This window comes from Juglans microcarpa x Juglans regia, chromosome 5D, assembly GCF_004785595.1.
Source record: "Juglans microcarpa x Juglans regia isolate MS1-56 chromosome 5D, Jm3101_v1.0, whole genome shotgun sequence".
Taxonomy (NCBI): Eukaryota; Viridiplantae; Streptophyta; class Magnoliopsida; order Fagales; family Juglandaceae; genus Juglans; species Juglans microcarpa x Juglans regia.
The window spans coordinates 26,866,816-26,892,036 of NC_054602.1; the positions used below are offsets into that span (position 1 = coordinate 26,866,816).

At 37.8% G+C, this 25,221-nt stretch overlaps 1 protein-coding gene across 1 annotated transcript in view; it reads left to right on the forward strand.

The window, feature by feature from the left end:
• The window catches only part of LOC121264845 (phosphoglycerate kinase-like), a 32,104-nt gene extending 8,487 nt beyond the window's left edge, over positions 1-23,617 (forward strand). Inside the window, exons 3-16 of the mRNA XM_041168152.1 lie at positions 1,045-1,182; positions 5,303-5,487; positions 5,578-5,618; positions 6,215-6,485; positions 6,660-7,003; positions 7,133-7,418; positions 14,187-14,254; positions 14,685-14,927; positions 16,119-16,194; positions 16,457-16,533; positions 16,615-16,664; positions 17,381-17,465; positions 22,766-22,864; positions 23,091-23,617. Coding sequence (XP_041024086.1) covers positions 5,334-5,487; positions 5,578-5,618; positions 6,215-6,485; positions 6,660-7,003; positions 7,133-7,418; positions 14,187-14,254; positions 14,685-14,927; positions 16,119-16,194; positions 16,457-16,533; positions 16,615-16,664; positions 17,381-17,465; positions 22,766-22,864; positions 23,091-23,321 — 2,025 coding nt within the window. The 5' untranslated portion in view covers positions 1,045-1,182; positions 5,303-5,333 and the 3' untranslated portion in view covers positions 23,322-23,617. The remainder of the gene's footprint in view (positions 1-1,044; positions 1,183-5,302; positions 5,488-5,577; positions 5,619-6,214; positions 6,486-6,659; positions 7,004-7,132; positions 7,419-14,186; positions 14,255-14,684; positions 14,928-16,118; positions 16,195-16,456; positions 16,534-16,614; positions 16,665-17,380; positions 17,466-22,765; positions 22,865-23,090) is intronic.
• Positions 23,618-25,221: the final 1,604 nt, after the last annotated feature.

A 25,221-nucleotide genomic window follows, 5' to 3' on the forward strand; every position in this document is an offset into this window, starting at 1 on the left:
GGGGCTCTTTCTCTCTCAAACTCTCTCCCTTCTCTCTAAAACTTTCTCCACAGATACGACTAGAGGGGGTAGGAGCTTTGGCTCCCTTCCCCTCCCTCCCTCCCTCCCTCCTCCTTCTTCCCTCGCTTCTATTTTGTGTTGTGTTTTGTTTTGTGTATTTTCAGGCGAAATAAGGGAAAAGCCTAGATCTGGGTCTTCCGGCCGCCCACAGGCCAGCACGCGCTCCGCTATGGTGTTGCCTAGCCACCGATCTTCAAGACCATCGAATGCGGCACCAAACGGAGCGGCGAGTAGCCTGCACGCGCGGGTCGATGTTCCGACGTCGTTTGGCGCGTGGTTTTCATGCACTACCAGGGAGCCCTTTGCCAACGCCACGTGCGGCGTTTCTGGAGTCTGTGAGTCCGGAATCTTCAAGATCGACTGTTGGTTCTCTTCCAAGAGTGGCGCATAACAGCCTCTATGCACTGCTTTTCTGTTTTTATGCAGTGGTTTATCTTTGTAATTCTTTTGTGTAATGTTGTTTTTAGGAAAAAAAATAAAAAAAAATAGTGCCTTCGGACTTTGATCCGAATGGAGTAGTGGTCCCCCCTTTGTGTTGACGGGGTTTGGTGAACCCTACCCTGCTTAGTCAGGATATGGGGCTTTGTAACCTCTGTCGTGGACATCTATGGTATTTCTCTAAGACTTAGGTATTTAGAGATTTATTGTTTGAACTAGACCATATCAGTCATGAAAGTGTACTGGAAAACTACTAATGTTTATAATTGATTTGTTTTTTCAAGTCAACTTTATAAATTCTCTCTTAATGAAGGGTTATGATCTATTTAAAAAAAAAAAAAAAAAAAAAAAAAGAATGAAGGAAGGGAATTGTGTATAAAAGGAAGGGCTACATAGATGTAAATCATTGAACAAAGTTGAGGAAGGTGAATCTCACCTGATCCCTCAAAGATCAGATTGTGAGTCATTCTTGAGTTTTGGCCTTACATTTTCTCTCCCTTTCTCTCTTCCGAATCACGACTGTCACTGTTGAGAAGAAATTTTTTTTTTTTTGTTTCGTTTCCTGGAACGAGAATCTGCCATTTTCTCTAACTTTCTCTCCCTTTCTCTCCATTTTGTAATAACCTTCTTCTTCTCTGCTCTCCGCAGTAAGCTTAATCTCTCTTTTGGTTCCTACCCATCTCGGTAAGCTCTCTCTATTTAAACCTGATTTATATGGATGCTATTGATGTCTATTTCTTGTTTGGTCTTGTCTGCAAGATTATTTTTGATTTTTGTTACAATGGAAGTAATGTATGATACGAGACTGGGGACTTAACTCTCCATTTGGATTTCTCGGAGAAGATAAACGACATGCTCCTAAGGGTCTTTTGTTTCCCCAAGTTTAACATCTTTTTTTCGATTCTTGGTTCGAAGTTTTAGAAATATTGTTTTCATTTTCCTTCTCCTTACGAAGATGTTCTTTTATTTGAAACAAGTACTTAGTTATTTTGTTTCTATAGCTCATAGATATCACATTCCCGAATCGTTATTGAGAATCTGTTGAGTCTCGAATTTTTTTTTTGGTCTGTTTCTCTCATCGATTGAGAGGGCTTCCCTCTGGCGATTGAATCTTCCTGAGCAGCGATTGATCTTGTGTGGCAGCTAGGTAAAAATTCTTGCTTCTTGTTATGTTTGGGCTAGTTGTTTTTTACTTCATTGTGTACTGGTTTTTAGTCCTTGTCGGTGGTATTTTGTATGAATTTTAGATTAATTTAGGGCTTGTTCAAGTGATTTTGTAGTTGGGTTCCGTGTTTGTGCTTCTGTGTTGGGGTAAGTTTAGTAATTTGTTGTTCTAAATATGTGGTGTATGCTGCTGCAAGAATGAAGTTTTAAATCTGTGTTGGGGTATCTTTGTTGTTTTAAATGCTGCTGGGACCTCATTTTAGTTTTGATTTTATTTTGTTACTAGAGAACTATATATTCTTATCATACGCACATCATGCTTAAATGTATACCACATTCTCTTTTAAAAAATAAAATTGTGAAAGATATGGAGTTAAATGGTAAAAGACAAGTTCTGATAGAAGGTGAAGTTATTGTGCCGGCCTTGGATTTTTGTCTATTTTCTGTGTTTAATTCATGTGAATACTTCCAAAAATATGAGTTTAGATTTTGAATATGTACTGTCTTACTCTCTTGCTTGAGCTGCTAATCATGGGCTCGAGAAGTTAAAATATAAAACTTTAGTTTGTTGTGAAGGCTAACTTCACCTGCCTTGGATTTGTGTCTATTCTTAAAGTTGATTGATTTGAATGGTTCCAAAAATATGAAGTTTAGAGTTTGAATATGTATTTTCTTTTTCTTTTGCTTCAGCTGCTAATCATGGGCTCGAGAAATTAAAATTAACACTTTAGTTTGATGCCAGAGTCCTTTGTACATTCAAACTTTTTGGTTAAATGCTTCACCTTCATCATCAATTTGGGATAAAATTTCAATTGGTTGTATATATGGTGTGATCCTTATTACGACTTCAGCTTAAACACATGCATTTATTTTTAATAAAGTTATTAAGTGAAGCCTTATTCCTGCTATATGTGATTGGTTACTAGGATTGTGGTATACCATACTGCTTTATTTGTTAATGACTAGGTCATGATGCATTTGTCTTAAATTTCAGCCTCTGCAACCTCTTCCTCATGCGTTGCAATTACTGTCATTAATCAGATGCGATCAGATTTCTCCTTTTAGATCCTTTAAAACATCTTGATCAGTTAGTACACACATATATACATACTGATGCGGGGTCATGCTATGGTCTTTTAGAACTTCAGGTCATGATCATTGGAGATACGAGCATGTAGCATGTAGGGTCATCATGCAGGGTCGTGATCATTGGTTGTTGTTGCATGTACCAGACTTTATGTCATTCTTGGTGAAAGCCATCTCTTTTATATTTTTCATTGGTACCCCTTTTCTTTTAGAGTAATTACTGTAACTTAAAATCTGCATGGCTTGGACCATTCAATCAGTTCAGAAAATTGCAGCAAAAAGACTAGCAAGAGCAGCCCCTTCAAAGCAATGTGGGATGAATCTATTGAACTTATGCCCATTTGTTATTATTTCAAGTTGGGATTTTTTATGCTGGCAAAAAGACTAGCAATGGCAGATTTTTTATGATGGATCTCATGATGAATTATTATTATTTTTTAAGTTGGGAATGTGCTTGGACATGTTTCAAAAATTGTAGATGTGATTGTTGGGTAGAAGAAAGGTTGACAAAATGTGTTTGTTGGATAATTAGGTTGACAAAAAAAAAAAGTTGGCAAACAATAATTTAATTAAAAATAAATTATTAATTAACATATGGTTAGTATAATTGCAAAATATGAAAAACAAATTTTATAAAAAAAATATTATTATTAAAAAAATAATATTTTATTATTATTTTGGCTAATAGATGGATAATCCAATGAAGGGTTAGAGCATTGGCAATGTCCAAAATTTGACTAAAAAAAAAATTGGAGATATTAATCCACATTGGATTATCCATCCCAAAGTCAAAATAATAATATAATATTACATATTTAAATAATATTTTTATTTTATTTATTTTTTATATTTTGTAAATATACTCCATATATTAATTAATAATTTAATTTTTACATAAAATTATTGTTTCGTGACTATTTTTTTTCTCAACCTAATTATCCAATAAACACATTTTGCTAACCCTTCTTACACCCAACAATCACATGTACAATTTTTGCATCAACAACCACAGTTTGCCAACTTTTCTTCTACCCAACATGGGGGTGTAACCCGTTCAATGTGCCACAACTTTTCCAAGTCCAACCCACAACTTTTCCCATTTCTTTTCCCTGGAATTAAGAAAATCCAATCGTCTCTCTGATTCATTGGTTTTTTTCCCTTTTCGGGTTTGGTTTTGTTTTCTTGTCTTGCTCTACAATTTCCTGATTTTCATTCATTCTTTCCTCTCCTTTGATCCTATTTAAGTTCCATCTCAAATGTTTTGTGCTTTGTTTCTGAAATTTTTCGTTCGTTCTATTCTCTTCGTGTTTACATTCCAATCGACAACAATCTTGATGGTCAAAGCCAGCAATTTTTGCAGCATTATACGTGCAAAAATGCTACCATTTTCTCCTGTAGTTTTATCTTTTTTGGGTATTATTCAAATTCCCAATTTCTCCTAAACTTTGCTTTAATGTTTTGTTCGTCAATCAAGAACCCTCAAGTCCCACATTTACCCAAATAATCTCTTTTATCCGTAATAATTCTAAAAAATCTCATTTTGATCTTACATATATTAAAAGAATGAAGCTTTTGGTGCATGTTATTGATGCTCGGAATTTACCGGCAATGGATTTGAATGGGTTAAGTGATCCGCTCGTGAGGTTGCAGCTGGGGAAATAGAAGGTGACAAAAAGAAGGAAAAGACGAAAATGGGGGCGTCGGGTGCGAGTTCTCTTTTGGCGTGAGAGAAAAGGAAGAGAAAAAAAGAAAGGAAAATGGGAACTGAAAAATGAGGGAAGGAAGAAGATATCGTTGGGAATATTTTTAGAGTAAAATATTGTTTTGGAGATGAACAATAGCTGACCAAACTTGGAGAATTGTTTGACTTTACTGTAGCTCAAATGTAGAGCATTGGAGTTTTGACTACTCCAATGCAGACCACTTTAATAAAAGTTAGCCAACATTTGACTAGGCACTGGCATTTGGCTAGGCCAATGCTAGTGCTCTTATATCTTAAATGGCAAAGGCAAAAGGCAAAACATCTACTTTTAGGTGAGGTTTGGATAGTAAGTTGAGATGAGATAAGTTGAGATAAAAGTTGAATATTGAATAAAATATTGTTAGAATATTATTTTTTAATATTATTATTATTTTAGAATTTAAAAAAGTTGAATTGTTTATTATATTTTATATGAAAATTTGAAAAAGTTGTAATGATTAGATGAAATGAGATAAGATGAATTGATTATCTCTCAATTCAGATGGGGCCTTAGGCAAATTTTGGCTTTGCCTAGACCATTGCCAATGCTCTAATGCTAGGCAATTTTGCCTTCCCATACCTTTTTCCTACACTACAACAAATGCTTTGAAGGAGAGAAAGATAAAAGGGCATCAGCCACCTCTACTCTATCTCCTTCCAGTACTCAAAAAGATTCTTTCCCCCCTCCCTCTCTCATGCTTCCACTCCGCATCTGCTTGTCGAGAAAGTGTTGTGTTGGACGTCCAACGTCATTCTTTTTGTCATTGAGATGCTTTCTACGTAGGGTTTCTTGTTATTTAATGCATTTCACAGCTCCAATTTCGCAGATAGAGGCAATAGGGTGATGAGTCAGCTTCTGAATCTAGTCCAAGCAACTTTCTTCTTAAATAAACTTCGTTTCTACGATGGACCCAAGTTTCTTCAGCAAAAGTCCTGTTTATACTTGGGAAAGTATGCTCAACTTCAGAAATATCAGGATCTTCAGTTGTCTTTGCAAGGTTAAAGAATTTCAATAATTACTTTTAACATGTTTGTTGTTTCTCTTTCCATGTTTTACTATATTGAAATGTGGAAGTTATGTTTTACAGGGGAGGTAGTTGTTCATGTTGAGTGCTTATTCAAATGTAAGGTATCATAATGTCCTGTTTCCTTTGTGAGATCATTCAAAGTTATTTCTTCCTGGTAGTGATTATGTTTTAGAATCCCTTTCTTCAGTAATCGTTAGTGTTAAGTCTCACTCTATGTACCTACATAGTGGGCAAAATATTTTAAGAATAATTAATTCCATGTTATGTATCATGAAGTCATTAACAATTGGTATTTGTGTCGCAACTTTTACAAAAAATCTTCAAAGATGCAGTTATAGAATTAATTGACAAGAAACCTATCTTTATTTATTTGGGGTACTTTTTTTTTTTTTTTTTTTTTTTTTTTTTTTTTTTTTATCTCCTTTCTTTTAAGGATTAAATACTGTCATATACTTATTTGAGATTGGAAATAACGGAGAAAATAAAGAAATGTGTCCTTTAGTTTGAACTTAACGGCAATATTTCTTTTATATTTAATTTGGTCAATGCCCCTAGCAGATACATATCTCCAACATTTCAAAATGCTATGTTGCATAAGCAGTTATTAGTGGTATTGACTTGCATGTAATTGCCTTGTTACATCATTTGAAGTCTCTGAAAACTCTTGTTGGCTGTGGTATTAAGTGGTTTCCCTTAGGCCTATCTTTGCAGTGGAGGAGAATTGGATGCCTTCCCACACATACAAACTCTAAGAAAATTTCCCAAGGAGGAGCTTGATGCAAAAGCTGTCTTGGTCCGATTTGATTCTGCCATATTGCTCAGGGAGGAACAGGAACAGCAGAGTCAATTAGTCTCCAATGCGCTTTTCACCATTAAGTATTTATATGAATCTGGGGCCAAAGTAGTTCTAGCGAGTGACTGGTGTACAAAAATCAACCCAAAACTTATTCATGCAGAGTCTGTTGCAGGTAATGTTTAAACAAACTCCTGCTTCTGATATAGGACATCGTTTAGTTAATATTGGATATAGGATCCTGCTATCATGGTTCATTTGTGCTGGACATTAAGTGCAGAATTCAGTTCTACTATGTGATTCAATTAAGGAGTTGTTCCGGCGTAATTAATGGTTCTCTATATTTCAGATTTCTTGTCATCAATCCTTAAATGCAGAGTTGTTCCAGTGTGCTCCATTTCTTGTCGCACTCCATCAAAGAGGGAAGGCCTTGAGAAAGCAGATATCCTTCTTCTTGAGAATCTTTCTGAGTTTAAAGAGGAAGTTGCCAATTGTTCAAAGTTTGCTCAATTGTTATCATGGGGAATTGATATTTTTGTTAATGACTCATTTTCCCTGTCACATAAAATCCTTGCATCAACTGTTGGTGTTGCTCGCTTCTGTCATTCCTGTGTAGCTGGTTTTCACTTTGAGGAGAGCCTTTGTCAACTGAAGAAGGTTGCCGAAACCAGCGGAAATCCTTATGTTGCAGTTGTATGTCTCTGCTGTTAGTTACAAGTTATTATTATTTGTTTAGTAGTTCAATGTTTCTGTATAGTTCTCGAAGTTGCAGAACTTTCCTCTTATTATTTTTAAACTGTGCTTATTATGTATGCAATGCAGATTGGAGGTGGTAATCTCTATCAAAAAGCTGCTGCCTTGCATTTCTTGGCTTCTAGATGTGATGGTTTGGTCTTTATTGGAAAGATGTCATTTCAAATAATGCATGCACTGGGTCTATCTGTACCCTTGGATTTTGTGGAATATGGGGCACTAAATGAAGTTTTAGATATAGCCCAGATAGCATACAATAGAAATACACAAATTCTCTATCCAAAAGACTTTTGGTGCAAGAATGATTGTTTTCCTGGGAAATTGGAGTTATTTCCTTCTGATGGAATTTTGGATGGTGAGATTGGTTTCGATTGACAACATGAAACTTTGCTTTTACTTTTTAGTTATTAGACTATTCGAGGAATGAGTAACCCTTATGAAAAGTAGCCTAGTCAGGCTTAATTCTATCTTATTTCTACAAATTGTTTTCCTAGTTAGCATGTCACTTGGTTATATCTGAAGTTGCATTAATGTTTTGATTGATAGCCAAAATTCTTGTCTTTAAAAGTGCACACCCAAAAGAAAAAATACTCTCTTGTTAAAAAGGCTATCTGTGTGGTTTCGAAGGCAAGGGCTGATAGACATACATTAACCATCCAGTTTTTTCTTTATTGTTTCAATTCCCATTTTCCTTCACTTCCTTTCAACTTTTGGCTGTAAGCAGTATTAGAACAGCTTTGTTGTTCACTTGCAAGTTCTTTGTTGTCTACTCCACAATTTGCAGTCAACTTATATGTATTTAATTTACAGCTAATATATCTTGGTGTTCCATATATTCTTGTAATCATGGTAAGGAATATTGTGTCTAGCTGCCCCTGTTTGCATTTTATGCTTGATTTGACTGTATATTTTTTACAATATCCTTTTAAGAGGACAGGTTAAACTGAGGCTTTGAGACCATTGATCTCTGATAACAATCCATTTGCAGTTTAATTTGGTGATCCCATTGGAAGAGGTCTCTCTGAAGGGAAAAATGGTTGTGGCTGGTCTAGTTTCGTGCAGACGGCTCGTGAGATTGCCGGGTCTAGACCCTCTATTTCTGTTCAAGTAAAAAGAGGTCCATTTGATGCTGTGAGGAAGAATAGTACCAGTGAAACTCCTTACTTAGTTGTTGCCAAGAAATTTGCAGATGTTGATTTCGACATCAATAGGAGTGATTTGGTTGAATCATTAGGAATAACCAAGGAGGTATTGAAGGAGATGAACAATCGTAGGGTCTCTTCTGTTGAGGGTGATGTTTGGAGTTCCGAGATGTGGAAAAAAGTTGGGGAAGTTGAGGGGTCTCTCTGGCAAATTCGGGCGGAACTATTGGGTTGGAAAGAAAAAATTGGCTCTTTATTATTTTCAGTAGATAAAGGCTTGGGTCTCTTGATGGACTGGGGAAATGTGAAGGGTGGGCCTCAGGCTGTTAAGCCTTATGGGAGTATGATTGTTGGGCCAAATAGAGGCCCAATTGGAAAGCCCTCTGAGGTTGGATTTCGCCCCTCGGCTATGAGGCTTTCCCCGGTTTAGAAGTTTGATCCTTCTTCTCAGACAAGGTCGCTGGCGAGGTGGGAACAGTCGGGGTCCGTTCTGGTGATGAGTTCTGCGGCCGTGAATAGTGCGATAGTCCCTGGGTATTCTCCTTCGGCTATGGTGGATTGTGATGGTTAGTGTCCTGGTCTATCTTCACAGAAAAGGTCGCCGGTGAGGTGTGAGTTGACGGGGACTTTAGAGTTGCCAAGATCGACAACTGTGAATAGTGTTGGGGAGTCTATTTCTGCGGCAAAGTTGGTGTATGCCCAGCTCAGGGAGGAAATGGGTTAGATCCTGTCAGTGCCTTTACAGAAGGGATCGATGGAGGTGGGGGGGGGGGTCTTCTAGCTGTATCCCGACATTGTCTGTGTCAGTGCAGGAAGGGTTGGAGGATGGAGTGCCGTCGGTAGAGCTTATGGGATCGAGCCCAGTTCAGATTGTGGAGGCAGATGATGCTTTATCTCAAGATGTTAGGGATGGGGCCATGGAGGAGTGTAGGGAAGGTTTAAAGGGGTCAGATTCATCTGTGGATGGAGTGCCCTGCACTTTTCCTAATAATTCTGGTTTATAGTTGGTGTTGGGGGGAGGTGAAGACTCCGTTTCATGTGAGTCGGGGGAGATTTTAGAATCTGATGAGGATGTAAATCCTGTCCCTTTGAGTTATTTGAATCCAGTTCTTGAATGGCCTTGCAACTCTTCTGATTGGGTTTTGAGGAAGGTTGAAGAGATCAAAGATGTTGTGGGGATTTCTTGTAATGGTTATGATGAATAGTTCAGTGCTCTTCCAATTGCTATAGAAGCGGGTCAACCTGCTTTGGCTAAATCTGCTGCTAAAAAGGAGAGGGAACTCAAAAGGTTGGAGTGTTCTGTCACCTACAAGTCTAAAGATGGAAGGGTTTTGAGGGAAAAAGGTAAAGAAAGGGCTGTTTCTGGTATGTCATGAAGCCCAAAATCATTTCTTGGAATGTTTGGGGTCTAAATGATTATAGGAAGCGTTTAAGGGTGAAATATTGGTTGCGTCAATGGAAGGCCGATGTTATTTGCTTTCAAGAAACCAAGCTGAAATTTGTGAATCAAGCCTTAGTCCAGAGTTCATGGAATTGTTGTAGTGTGGGTTGGGTAGAGTTGGTCTCTAATGGGGCCTCGGGTGGTATCATTATTTTGTGGAATAGGAGGGTGGTGGAGCTGGGGGAGCACTTTGTGGGGGAATTCTTGGTGGCATGTCACTTTAAGAATCTTGAGGATGGGTTTGAGTGGGCGTTTGCCGGGGTTTATGGCCCTAATGTGGATAGTAGGAGGATTCATTTATGGGATGAAATGTCGGGTGTTTGTAGTTGGTGGAATTTACCTTGGTGTTTTGGAGGGGATTTTAATCTTACTCGGTTTCGTAGTGAGAGGACGGGGGACTCATATTTTTCAAGTGCTATGACTACTTTTTCAGATTTAATTTTTGAGTTAAATTTGATAGATTTGCCTTTGGTGGGAGGAGATTATTCTTGGTCTAATGGCAGATCTTCTTCTAGATTGGATAGGTTTCTGGTCTCGTCTTCCTGGGAAGCCCACTTTTCTGGTTTGATGCAGAAAGTTTTGCCAAGACTGTGTTCCGATCACTTTCCCATTTTGTTGGATTGTGGAGGAATTGTGAGTAGAAGAAGTTATTTTAAATTTGAGAACATGTGGCTTAAGGTTGAAGGTTTTGGGGATAAGGTTAGAGGTTGGTGGAATTCCTATAATTTCTCTGGCTCTCCGAGTTTTGTTTTGGCTAGAAAGTTGAAATCTCATATGAAAGATTTGATGTGATGGAATAAAGAGGAGTTTGGGCTGTTGGTTACCAAGAGGAAGCGGCTTCTGGAGGAGATGCAATCTTTTGGAAGAGAAGGAGGTGCAAGGGTTGTTATTGGAAGAGGATAGAACCAGAAAATTAGGGGTGGTTTCTGAATTGGAAAATTTAGCCTTAATGGAAGAAATTTCGTGGAGGCAAAAGTCGAGGGTGTTGTGGCTGAAGGAGGGGGATAGATGTACTAATTTTTTTCATCAAATCGCTAACTCTCATAGAAGATATAATGCGATTGAGGTTCTTCGTGATGGGGACAGGTTGATTACAGATCAAGAAGAGTTTGGGCTGTTGGTTACCAAGAGGAAGCGGCTTCTGGAGGAGATGCAATCTTTGGAAGAGAAGGAGGTGCAAGGGTTGTTATTGGAAGAGGATAGAACCAGAAAATTAGGGGTGGTTTCTGAATTGGAAAATTTAGCCTTAATGGAAGAAATTTCGTGGAGGCAAAAGTCGAGGGTGTTGTGGCTGAAGGAGGGGGATAGATGTACTAATTTTTTTCATCAAATCGCTAACTCTCATAGAAGATATAATGCGATTGAGGTTCTTCGTGATGGGGACAGGTTGATTACAGATCAAGAAGATGTTAAGGCCCACATTGTGAATTTTTATTTTTTTGAGCAGTTGTTTTTAGAAAACTATTCTTGGAGACCAAAACTGGACAGCCTTGTTTTTAATTCTATAGAGCAGGTGGATGCTGTGTGGTTGGAAAGAGAGTTCGAAGAAGAAGAAATTCTAGATGTGGTAAAGGGTATGGATAAGGACAAGGCTCCGAGTCCGGATGGGTTCACTTTGGCATTTTTTCAATTTTGCTGGGATGTTGTAAGAGATGATATTTTGAAGGTGTTTGCCGAGATCCACTCGTATATGAGGTTTGAGAAGAGTTTGAATGCTACTTTCATTGCTCTTATTCCGAAGAAGGCAGGGGCTGTGGAGTTAAGAGACTTTATGCCTATTAGTTTGGTGAATGGTATTTATAAAATTATCTCTAAGGTGCTGGCAAATCGTTTGAGTAGGGTGATGGAGAGGATAATTTCTCCATCTCAAAATGCTTTTGTGAGAGGTAGACAGATTTTAGATTCTGTTTTAATTGCTAATGAATGTTTGGAGAGTAGATTGAAGGTGGAGCAAGCTGGTATTCTTATTAAATTGGATATGGAAAAGGCTTACGACTATGTAAGCTGGGATTTTCTTGATTATTTATTGAGGAGATTTTGTTTTGGTGTTAAATGGTGCTCGTGGATTAAGCATTGTGTTTCGACTTCAAAATTTTCTATTTTGGTGAATGGAGAACCGGCTGATTTCTTTTGTAGCTCCCGCGGATTGAGGCAAGATGATCCCATTTCTCCATTTCTTTTTGTTATGATTATGGAGGCTTTGAGTAGAATGATTGAGAAGGCTGTGGAGGGTAATCTTCTGTCCAGTTTTGTGGTGGGTAATGAGACTAGGAATAGTCTAAAGATCTCTCATTTGTTATTTGCCGATGAAATTTTGATTTTTAGTGAGCCTGATTTGGATAATATACGTGCTTTAAGAGCACTTTTGCTGTGTTTTGAAGCTGTTTCGGGATTAAGAGTTAATTTATCGAAGTCTGAAATTGTTCCTGTGGGGGATGTTCAGAATTTATCAGACTTGGCTAATTTATTGGGATGCAGAATCTCTTTTTTGCCCTTGAGGTATCTTGGGCTTCCTTTGGGAGCCTCTTTTAAAGCTGTTAGCATTTGGGATGGGGTGATTGAAAAAATTGAAAGGAGGTTAGTTGGTTGGAAGAGGATCTACTTGTCTAAGGGGGGAAGACTAACTCTTTTAAAGAGTACGTTGTCCAACATGCCCACCTATTTCCTTTCTCTTTTTCCTCTTCCGGCAAGGGTTGAAAAGAGAATTGGGAGTTTATTTCGAAATTTCTTATGGGGAGGCAAAGGTGAGGAAAAGAAGTTTCATTTGGTTAGTTGGAAGAAGGTTTGTCAACCATTGGATTGTGGTGGTTTGGGGATTAAAGATTTAAGGATTTTTAATAGAGCTTTACTTGGGAAATGGCTTTGGAGATTTCAAATGGAGAGTAAAGCCCTGTGGAAAAATGTGATAGAAGTGAAATATGGAAGCTTGAGGGGAGGTTGGTGTTCTAAAGCAGCTAGTGGAGCTTACGGGGTTAGTTTGTGGAAATTTATTAGAAAAGGATGGGATTCCTTCTCCAATAATTTCAAATTGAAGGTTGGAGATGGAAAGAGGATTCTCTTTTGGCATGATCTGTGGTGTGGGGATATTGCTCTTAAGCTGGAATTTCCTACCCTTTTCAGTATTGCTAGGGATCATAATGCAACTATTTATGATTCCTATTGTAGTAGCAACAACAAGGTTGATTGGAATATCATTTTTAAAAGGGATGTTAATGATTGGGAAGTGGAGGAAGTTAAGGCTTTGCTGGTTAAACTCTACAGTTCAAAGTTGGTGCTAGAAAGAGAGGATAGCATGGTGTGGATTCCTGCTGGAAATGCTAAGTTTTCAGTTTCTACTTATTACAGAATTTTGTCAAGCCAAAGTTGTTGTGTTTTTCCTTGGAAAAGTATATGGAAAGTGAAAGTTCCCTCTAAGGTTGCTTTTTTCTGTTGGGTGGTTTCTTTGGGCAAAGTTTTGACTACTGATAATCTTAGAAGGAGAGGTATGTTTATTGCTGATTGGTGTGTCATGTGTAAAAGGGATGGAGAATCTGTAAATCACCTTTTTCTTCACTGTGAAGTGACAAGATTCTTGTGGAATGAGGTTTTGAGTTGGACAGGATTACATTGGGTAATGCCTAGAGAAGTGGTGGATTTATTGGTAGGGTGGAAGGGTTTGAAGGGCTGCAAGAAGGTGGCGAGGGTTTGGAAGATGATTCCTCCTTGTCTTATGTGGTGCATTTGGCTTGAGAGAAATGGTAGATGCTTCGAAGATAAAGAACGCTCTTTGGGAGATCTTAGGGATTTTTTCTTGAGTACCATTGAGTTCTTGGGCTAAAGCTTTTGTAATGGTGGATAATTTCCGGCTTCTGTTTTAGTTTTTCTGGTGTCAGTTTCTTTTTGTTTTTGGAAGTTGTAGGTGTTTCCTTTGTATACGTCCTGTGTACTTGGGCTTATGCCTATTACTTTGAATAAAATTATTACTTAAAAAAAAAAAAAAAAGGAATGGGAAAGGGTGGTTGGTTTTAAGGTATAGAGGGCAATAAATAACAATTGAGTTTTATATCCGTAACTCTCAAGATGAACCGTATAACAATTGATTTGTACAGGTGGCAATCCTTCAGAAGCATGAATTCATTTTTCCATGCCACTCAAGTTTAAGTGGAGCATTCTCTCCCTGTTAATAGGAAAATGAGCCCGATCACAGAAATGCGCTACTCATATAAGTAGTGACCTGAAGCAATGTTAGCAAGGATCTACAATTTGTTATAACATTTTTTTTTATGTCCAATACTTTGTTATCAGTTCCTATGTTGCTTGGTGCTACTGTGTATCAATGACTCTAGAAACCTAGACACCATCGCTATTTTCAATATTTGGTGGGTACCATGTGTTTTCAGTTTGCAAGACCACCAAAAGAATGAAAAGAAATCTGTAACAAGTGGATTTTGTGGGTTTTAACATCAGAGGTTTTGGTTGTTATAATTATAGAGTTACAATTTCAGAAAATAATTGTAATTACTGATTTTGAATTATTTATTTGAGGTTTTCTCTGTTTTAGGTTGGGTACCTGTTGATCTTGGGCCAGTGTCATTGGATGAAATAAACTCCTTGCTTACAAAATGCAAGGTAAAATACGAATAGCAAAAAAATGAGTTCCATCTTTCATTTGTTTTTGTAGTTCGAGGCTGCCATTATCTGGGATGGTTATTATTTAAGTATATCATAAAGGGTTCCATGAGATTAGCTTTTTCCATGGCATGCTGAACTTAGTCCAGGATACAAAGATCTCAGAATTTGACAAACTAAAAGGGGAAGGTCTTTGGTACATCTATTAGAAGGAAGATAATTGACAAGGGAGAAGGCTATACCCATTATGTACTCTATTAAGTATGACATGACCTTATATAAATTTGATTGAACTTTTTTCTATGATTGCCACTATGCATAGCATTCATTCTTAAGTAAATTCTTCTTTAACTTGATGATCACTTTATGTTCTCAGGACTGATTTGCTGTTGTTCTCAGTACCTGAATTCTTTTCCTTATTTCAATACAGAAAGTTCTATGGATTGGTCCCTTGAAATTCAGTGACTCAAATCAACACACAAATGGGTCATCTCCATTGACTCAAATGCTTGATATTCTATGTCGAAGAAAATGTGATTTAACTGTTGTGGGGAGCATGGCTGAGATGAAGAAATCCTCTTCTGACTCAGATTTTAATATGCTTGTGAATGCTTCGGTTGTATGGGAGTTTCTCAAAGGAAGAAAGCTTCCAGGGGTTATGGCCTTAGATAGAGTATGTTTCATTAATTCATTCAATCATTTCTATTGATGCAGTAGAACCTAAACTAAGAATTTTGCTTGACTTGGACTATAGAATAAAACTAACGATTTTGTAACTTCTGAATGTGTCAGATTCTCCTCATGGTTAGATTTACCATTAGATGAGACTTGCCATCGAGTTCTTTAAGTGAGAAATTAAATGATGTTTGACAATTGATGTGGTGAAAAACCAAATCCATTCAGCAATGTTCATTTTTGGGAATTACTCATTTCTGGAGGAAAGCATACATACCTGACAAACAATGTACAGAATCAGTTTACCATGCGTATCTTAATATCCCTGAAGAGATTTAGCAACTTCTAATATTTTGTGCCTTAGAAATTTTGGAATTAGAACATAAAGATCATGTTTGCATTAAAGAGTGCCCATGTACAAAAATTAAATCTCTTAAGACCTTTTCCCATTCTCTAGATAATCATATGAATCACAAATGTTTGGGATTCTTGCTTCATATCTTAAGATAGTGGTGTTATTTCCTTGCCAAGTGTCACACTATATATGGCATACAAGGACATGAATAGATTTTTTCTTTTGGGGGGGGGGGGGGGATGGACAACCTACCCTAAGTGTGCGTGTAATATGTGCGTATATATATAAAATAAAAACAAACAAGTCAAATTTAATTATGTCATAACTATCTACATAAACTACAGGTCTATAGAGTCATCTTAGAATAAAACTTTTCTTTCAGAAACAAGAATTTCCTAGTTTGCTATAGACCTGAACCAAAATAAAATTATAACAGGAAGAAGTTGGCATCTTATTCAAATTGTGCTATGATCTTTTTTGGAAGTAAATTCATATATTATCATCCCTGTAATGAAGTTCTTAGCAATTTCTTTCTTTCTCATCATGAATTATCAAATGAGCTGCCAAATACTCTTCCTCTATTATAGTTACATAAATAGTTTTTTATGTGTTTCTTGGCAGAAAAAGTGAAAACTGCGGTACATAAGTCAAATTCCTTACTATTAATAGTTTTTTTTTTTCTTTTTTTTTTATGAAGTGACCTCCTAAAAATTACTTTTTTCTTATGGTGAGAGGTAAGAGATTTGACTTATGTATTCTCATTTGAGAGGCCGGAAGGGATGAGAAGTTTCACTGGGTACTGTTAAAATTGCTTAACATAGTTGCTTTGTGCAGGCATACCCATTTGAGATCAATTGGAATGCTACTTACTGTGATCCAACACAACCTTTGGTAGTAGATATTGGAAGCGGTAATTTTTCCCTGTTTGCTTTCTATGATTTTTCTTTTTTTTTTTGGCATGGTTCAGTTTCTTTATATTAGTTATTTAAATTATATTGAACTGAGATGAAAAGAATCCATTGATGTTCTTATACGTAGGTAAAAGAAAGTAATGGATATAAATTAATGATGCAAGAACAAATATGATTTCATTTGATTCTATGATCCTAACCGAAGCTCCTAAACATGAAAAGGCAAAACATTTTTGCTTGACATTTTCATTATGTCGACAGGTAATGGACTTTTTATTATGGGGATGGCTAGAAAGAGGACAGATTTGAATTTTCTTGGTTTAGAGATTAATGAAAAGGTTTCCGGCATTCTCCCCCCTTGCATCGTTTCCAAGTCATAAACTTCATCATATTGTTAATTCCTTTTTCTATTTTCTCAGCTCACAAGGCGTTGTGTAGCTTCTGTTCAACGCTCTGGAATAAAGAATGGGTAAGGGCCATTAACTTTTAGGCTGAACAAAAATCACTCACCTCAAAAACTATTTTCAGTCTAACTGAACCTTTGTGTTAAAACTTAAGTTTATGTTTTCTAGATTCGACAAGAAGTTTTGCAGTGTGTGAAGTTTTCTTTTCTTTTCTTATCTGTATGTTCCGAAGTTTTAGTTCGGTTTCATGTTTGATGGGCAAAATGATAGAATAGGATTCTATCCGTTTCTGATGGAGAGAAGCCATTTAGTGCAAAACATAAGGTGTTTTGATCATTATGATTAACGGATTAGGTCATTTACCAAAAAATATTTGTGATTAAAGGATTAGGTCAACAAGTGAAATTACCAAAACATGTATGTCTCATTTGCATTTCAACCTAAACGGAGAGTTTTGTTGTCCCAAAATGATACTGTTAATGTGTTTTCCATTTAGACAGGTAGATCATGTTGTTTAATTGATTGTGAGTTGTGTGGATGCCCTTTGATTTTTCTTTTTTTCTCTGCCAAAGAAATGTTTTCATTTTCATAGTCAAGTTGTCTTTCCCAAGATATTATGGGTTTAGGTGAAAAAAAATGGCACCAGGCATATGTTGGGCTTCATTTATATATTGTTTTTCATTGCAGCTGTTTTAATATTTTTGATTTGCTGCATTGAACTATGAACTTTGAGTTTTTATTTCATCATCTTAGCTATGTTTCGTGGTTTAATCTGTTTAAGGTACTTCATTGCAACAAATGCAACGTCAACATTTCGTTCCATAGTTTCTAGTTACCCTGGAGACTTGGTTCTTGTTTCAATACAGGTCAGGACCGCAATTTCATAACCAATTTGCAGTATCCACTTCTTTTACTAAATATATACAGATCTTGTTGATGTGCCATATTAGGCATAGCAATTTAAAAGCTCAAACTTTAGAACCTTTTTGTTTGTGTCCTTTATGTGTAATGGAACTGACGATGTGTTCTCAGAAAAAATTGGATATGAGTTAGTCTCATTGGCATTGCATTCTTGAAGAATGATCTTTTACATTTCTATTGGATTTGCACAATATTACATTTTCTACATTATGATGTGCAATTCACAATGTGAGATCCCTGGAGATAAGAGAATGCAATGCCACTATCACCAACTCCCCAGAAACAAGTCTCCTTTGAGCCGTCATGGCCATGACCTGGCTCCTCTGCTGGATTCATGACGCTACCTTTGCCACTAGTGTCAGTACCACTGTTAAGTTCCCCTGCCTCCCACCATCAAACAACCTTGGCACCCCAATTCCATATCTCACCATCACCATTCTGGGAGTTTATCTTTTATTTTATATTTTGCTTAGCTAGAATTTTTTTTTATAAGTAAGAGATAAATATTATTGATATGAATGAAGTAGGCGTGGCCCTTGTACACAGGAAGTATACAGAAAGAACCCTAAGTACATTCCAAGAGCGATAAATTAGAGACAAGAAATCACAAACATTGTTCCCATTTAGTAAAACAGCAGAAAACCAAAGCATTAAAGTGTGAAAGAAAAAATTCTTCAGCTTCGCCATAGTGTGTTCCTTGTCTTCAAAGCATTGCACATTCCGTTCCAACCAAATACACCAAATGATGCACGACGGGATTATCTTCCACACGGCTGCCACTTGGTAACAACTTTGCATCTTCCTCCAACACCCTAACAAATCCACTGCCCTCAAAGGCATAATCCAATCAATATCAACCCTTTGAAAGATCTCATCCCATAACATCCTTGTTACCTCACAGTGCAATAAGAGATGATTCACAAATTCTCTATGCTTTTTACACATAGAACACCAATCCATCACAATACATCCCTTCTTCCTCAAATTGTCCGTGGTCAAGATCTTTCCAAGAGCAACATTCCATACAAAAAAGACTACTTTAGAAGGCAATCGAGACCTCCAAATATTCTTCCAAGGAAATGGAGTAAGATCCTGTGTTGACAATATTTTATAATATGCCTTAACCGTGCATTTCTTGTGATCCTTGTACCTCCACTTCCATTTGTCGCGCTGTGCCGTAGGAGTTCCCATCGAGTATAGTTGACTAAAAAAGTCTGATACACTAGATAATTCCCAATCATGAAAGTCTCTATTAAAAATTACATTCCACTGGTGAGCGCCATGGGAAAAAAGCCGCATATCTGCCACTGAAGCCTCCCTATTAGCTACAATACAATAAAGAGCTAGAAAAACCCTTTCCAATGCATGTTCTCCACACCACACATTTTTTTTTTTTGATAAGTTTTTCACACCACACATCCCGCCAAAAACTTATTTGATTACCCTCTCCCACTACAAACCGAATGTGTTTTTCGAAACAAGGCCACCCTCCCTTATAAACTTCCATAAACCCATACCATGCCCCCCTTGCACTTCATTGGAGCACCAACCGCTCCAAGCAACTCCATATCTAACGTCAATAATTTCTTTCCATAATGATCCCTCCTTCGAATGATATCTCCAAAGCCATTTTCCCAGTAAAACTTTATTAAAAGTTCTTAGATCACTCACTCCCAACCCCCTATACACAACTGGAGCACATACTGTCTTCCATCTAACCAGGTGGAATTTCTTTTCCTCTCTCCCCCATGCCTCCCCATAAAAACACCCTAAAGAGTTTTTCAATCCTGTTCACCACCCCTGTAGGCATTGGAAACAGAGATAAAAAATGTGGGGAGGTTAGTAAGGGTGCTCTTCATAGGAGTGAGGCGACCCCCTTTTGATAAATACAACCATTTCCACCCAGCCAACCTAGTCTCTATCTTCTCTACCACCCAATCCTATATAGCTCGAGCCTTAAAAGATGCTCCCAAAGGAAGATCCAAATATTTCATTGGTAAAGAGGACACTTTGCAGTCTAGAAGGCTAGCTAGACTGAGGATATTAGAAACTGCACCCACCGGAACCATCTCAGGCTTACCAAGATTCACCTTGAGCCCAGACATTGCTTCAAAACAAAGTAGTAGTGCTTGTAAAGTTTGGATCTGGTTGCTATCTGCTTCACAAAAGAGTAGAGTATCATCTGCAAATAAAAGATGTGAGATGATGATGGAACCACCAGTGCCATTACCCACCTGAAAATCAGATAAGAGACCTCCACCAATAGTAGACTATACCATCCGGCTAAGGGTCTCCATAACTATAACAAACAATAGAGGAGATAGTGGATCTCCTTGTCGCAAGCCTCGAGAACTATCAAAGAACCTAGCAGGTGTACCGTTAACTAAAACTGAGAACCGGGCGGTAAAAATACAATGACTCATCCAGGAAATCTACCTATCACCAAAACCACACCTCCCAAGCAGATATAATAGGAAGTCCCAATTCACATGATCATAGGCCTTCTCCATGTCAAGCTTGCACAGGATTCCTGAACCTCCCTCCCTCAATCTATGGTCCAAGCACTCATTTGCAATAAGTACCGAGTCAAGAACTTGTCTCTCACGAATAAAGGCGTTCTGGGACTTGGAAATGATCTGATCCAACACAGGACTTAACTGATTAGCAAGAACCTTTGAAATAATCTTATACACACTACTAACTAGGCTTATAGGGCGACAATCCTCAATAATCGAAGCCCCATGCTTCTTGGGGATGAGCGCAATGAATGTCGCATTAAGGGATTTTTCAAACTTTTGGAAAGAGTGAAATTCACTAAAAACTTGCAAAACATCACCTTTCACTATGCCCCAACAAGTTTGAAAGAAACCTATTGAAAAATCATCCGGGCCCGACACTTTATCTTTAGCCATACCAGAAATAACCTTATAAATCTCATCTTCATCAAAAGGTCTCTCCAAAACACACTCGCACTTTGAGAATCAATTGCCTCAAAGGACAAGGCATCAAGCTTCGGTCTCCAGCTAGCCAATTCATTGAGAAGGGCCTCGTAATAATGTACAATATGATTTTCTAGCTCGGAAGGAGAAGATAGGACCTGAGTACCTGAATAAAGCAACTCGATAGTGTTGCTATGCTTATGTGAATTAGCCACTTTGTGAAAATACTTTGTACACTTATTACCTTCTTTTAGCCAAAGGGCCTTGGATTTTTTACGCCAATAAATCTCCTTCGACAACAAAACCCTCTCCAAATTTGCCATCATTGTGGCCTTCCTCAATAACACCTCCTCCGAAATATCACCCAAAAATTCCTTACCCTCTATCTCTTGCAATTCCTCCAACAGAGTCGACTTTTGATTGTCAATGTAGCCAAAAACTTCCAAAGTTTTACTTCTTTAGGTCTTGCTTCAAGGCCTTCAGTTTACTTGCAAGAATAAAACTTGGAGTGCCTAAATACTGATATGCTGACCACCAGGCACACACCATCTCTACAAATCCATATGCTAAAAGCCACATGTTTTCAAACTTAAAAGACTGGCGACCCTTGTTCATACCCCCACAATCTAGAGTAATAGGAATATGATCTAAGCTAACTTGAGCTAGCCGTTTCTGACAGACTTCCGAAAAGTGGGCTTCTCATGACGGAGAGATAAGGAATCTATCCAATTTGGACCAAACCCGACCATTTGATCAAGTATACTCTCCCCCTACCAGTGGAAGATCCATAAGTTCCAGGTCAAAGATGAACTCTGAAAACTCCTCCATTGCCATAGAATTCCGATAATGCCCTGATCGCTTACTAGGGAAGCGAGTTATGTTAAAATAATCCCCATACACCACAGCACATTCCAAACAGAGTATAGGCCCGCCAACTCCTCCCACAGCCTTCTTCTATCCCTGTCCACATTAGGACCACATGTGCCTACAAATGCCCATTCCCATCCATCAACAACATTTATGAAAAGAGCCGCTACTGAGAAATCTCCAATACACCTCAATCGCCTTAACCAATCTTTTATCCCACATAAGTAACACTCCGCCTGAGGCACCCTCAGAGGCCTAGTAAGACCAACCCACATACGAGTATCCCCATAGGCACCGCACAATACTTCTATCAATGAGTTGTAGCTTTGTTTCTTGAAAGTACACGACATCACTCTTCCACATCCGCAATAATGATTTGATACGAAGGCGTTTATTGCGATCATTGAGCCCCCGCACATTCCATGATATGATCTTAGGCTTCATGTAAATAGAAATTGCCCCTTCCTTTCGATGTATCCCTTCCACCACTTCCTTCCTTCACATCATAATTAATAGAGCAAGTTAGCCTTCTAAGTTCCCTATTGCTAGAATTATCAGCACTATACCATTGCTAATACAATTATTGCCTCTTTCTCACTAGTACTTTTACTATTGCTGACACCTCCACCATCACATCTTCGGCTACAGTCCCACCATGCTGCCGAAAACACCACTTCACTGCCTCTAACATTTGGCTTCTACTTACTGCTGGTTACCTGCATGAGATCTTGACCACAGCCTTTGTCTTTGCCTCCTGCACTACAGTTGTTTTTAGTCATGACCGTGACTGCCATTTATTTTGACTGGGAATGTTGGCCTCTTCCTCCCTGGCATCAATTTGACTCATAATAGTTGAACTAATTATCAGGTGCGTAGACCTTTTGGGGTTTTCATTATACTTTTTAGCAAGAGGGTCTTGGAAGGGAGGGAAAGAGTGAAAGGAAAGAGCTCTTCATTATACTTTTTGACAGGATATGAGCCCTGAACCTAATGTCTTAGGACATAGGATAAGAACAGTTCAGATGTATTTTTCCTCTATTGTACAGTTCAGCTCAGTGTTTGGTGGAACTTGAACGCCCTCTGAATCCTTTTTCCCAAGCTGCCAATGCCTAAAACATGAGAAGAATATTTTAACACAATTATTGTTGTTATTTCTTGCGAACAGCGTTAAGTATGGTTTCGTTCTTAGATTTCTCATCGTAAATCTTATTAGAAGTTGATACGGATCCAAAAGGGGGTATTTCTTTAAGTTGTGCTTAATTTCACTTGACTCTCTCCCCCTCAAAAATGAAACCCAAAATAGGCCATTATGATGGAGTTACAAATTCGATGGCATTCACTTGCTTTTTTCTTTAATTTCATTCTTTCTTTGACATCCTCTGATAAATTTAACTGTAGTTATAGTTTAAATAAAAACTTCCTCTGTTCTTTTCATGTAGTGTCCAAACCCTGATTTTAATAAACCAGAGCATAGATGGCGAATGCTGCAGAGGACATTAGTCGAAGCAGTAGTAGATCTTCTTACATCTGATGGAAAGGTAACGGTGTTTCTCCGTGTCCTAATATCTTTAATTTTGTTTTCTACTCTTCCATTGTGAAACTGGGTATCTGTTTGCTTTTCTAAGTGAAGTGACACTGTTTGCTTTTTTTAATCATGTTGCGGCTTGCTCAAAATCAGACAACCAGGAAATGCCCTGATCCAGTTTGTAAATTGTAGCCTGACCGTTAGACAGATTATTAACCATCATTTTGTGTCTTTAATAGGTTTTTCTTCAATCTGACATAGAAGCAGTTGCTGTCCGAATGAGAGAACAATTTCTGAAATATGGCAAGGGTAAACTTTCTGTTATGCATGACGAAGGAGACACCAAATCTAGAGAAGGGTGGCTTGAGGAGAACCCATTTGGAGTTAGGTCAGATTGGGAACAACATGTTATATATCGTGGGGCCCCAATGTATAGGTTGATGCTTTCCAAATCAACCAATATTGAATGAAGTTGCTGGAGTGTTGATTTGTGAAAGCTGGCTATTGTTTAGCATTAAGCTAACTGGGACGCCCCTACCTCTAAAAAAGTACACAAAAGTGAGCAAAAGTCTGTGCAGCAAGGCTCTACTGTTTCTAACAATTGTTTCTCCAAGCGACATCATCTTGAAATAGTAGTATACAAGTAAGATGCTGCATCATATTAATTTTTTTTTTTTTTCAATTCAGATACTGATAGCATGCAGGAAACTGATGGTGAGAAATGGTGTGTTTGCTTTATCACCACTCTTAAAATATCCCTTTTCATTATGTTGAAATGCAATAACCAGGGCAGATCGATACCGTTAACAAATGGAGCATCAAAGAGATAGGAGAGGCTTATTCCCTAATATCTGGACGTCGGAATTCAAGCCAACGTGAAACACAAAGATGTGCCTTTCTTCCATTAATTTCAAAGTTTCACGGCATCTGCTGCACATTTTGTCAGAAAATTCTGGTAGTGGTTCAATTCCTGCCACAAACTATGTAGCTTATGGAAATAAGTTGTTACAGACCATTCTGACCTTGGGGTTGTTCTTTGGAAGTCAACGCTTCATTTCATAAACCTGTTACATTACCAGTTTTTGAATAAGTATTGAGTTGTTCCCAAGCCTCCTTCGTAGTTTGGAAAAATAATACCTTGACTAATATCTGCTTGCAGAGAATGCAATAGCCACATAATTATGAAGTTACGTACATTCCATTTATCATTAAATTCCATTTCATACATTCCATTTATCATTATGTCAAAAAAGTTGAAAGCGCTTAAACAGGACTTGAAGTAATGGAATGAACAAGTTTTTGACAATGTGTTTCAGTAGACTCTCTTATGAACTACAAGGTCTAGAAGGTGAGGAGGAGGCCAGAACCCTTTTTGAACTTGATAAAATTTGCAAGAGTCAGGTAGTTGCTGATCTTGAAACGGTTACTTTGATGGAGGAGATTTCATGGAGATAGAAATCAAGGGTACTCTGGCTTAAGGAGGGGGACAAATGCACGGAATTCTTCCCTAGAATGACTAACTCTCACAAGAGGAACAATACTATTGATACATTGATGGTAGATGGGGCATCTTCTTCAAATCAGTTGGTTATCAAAAACCATATTGAACAATACTATCAACAATTCTTATCTGAAGAGCATAATTGGAGACCGAGAGTGGATGGTTTGTCTTTTTCCACATTAGATTAGTAGAGTGTAGGGTGGTTAGAGAGGCCTTTTACAGAAGAGGAAGTGGGCAATGTTATCAAAGGTATGACAAGTGATAAAGCTCCCGATCTGGATGGGTTTACTTTGGGTTTCTTTCAAGTTTGTTGGGGGGTAGTCAAGGAAGATATTATGCAAGTCTTTCATGAATTTCATTTTGATGCTAGATTTGAAAAGAGTCTTAATGCCACATTTTTAGGGCTAAAAAGGTGGGGTCTAGGGATGTGAGAGACTATCGCCCCATTAGTCTTGTGAATGAGATCTATAAGATTCTATCTAAAGTGTTAGCAAATAGATTAAGCTCGGTGGTGGAAAAACTAATCTTGAAGTCGCAAAATGCGTTTGTCAAGGGTAAACAAATCCTTGACTCGGTATTTATTGGAAATGAAGTCTTGGATGATCGATTGAAGTCTAGAGAAACCGAGCTATTTTGCAAGCTGGACATGGAGAAAATTTATGATCATGTCAACTGGGAGTTCCTTCTTTACTTACTTGGAAGATGTGGTTTTGGGGGGAAATGACATAAATGGGTAAAATTTTATATCTCTTTAGCTTTGTTTCTCTATCTTGGTAAATGGCTCACCGATGGGTTTTTTCAACTCCCTTCGTGGCCTGATTATGTCTAAAGAATAATGCGGTAGTTGTAGCATAGTTTTGGGGTGTCGA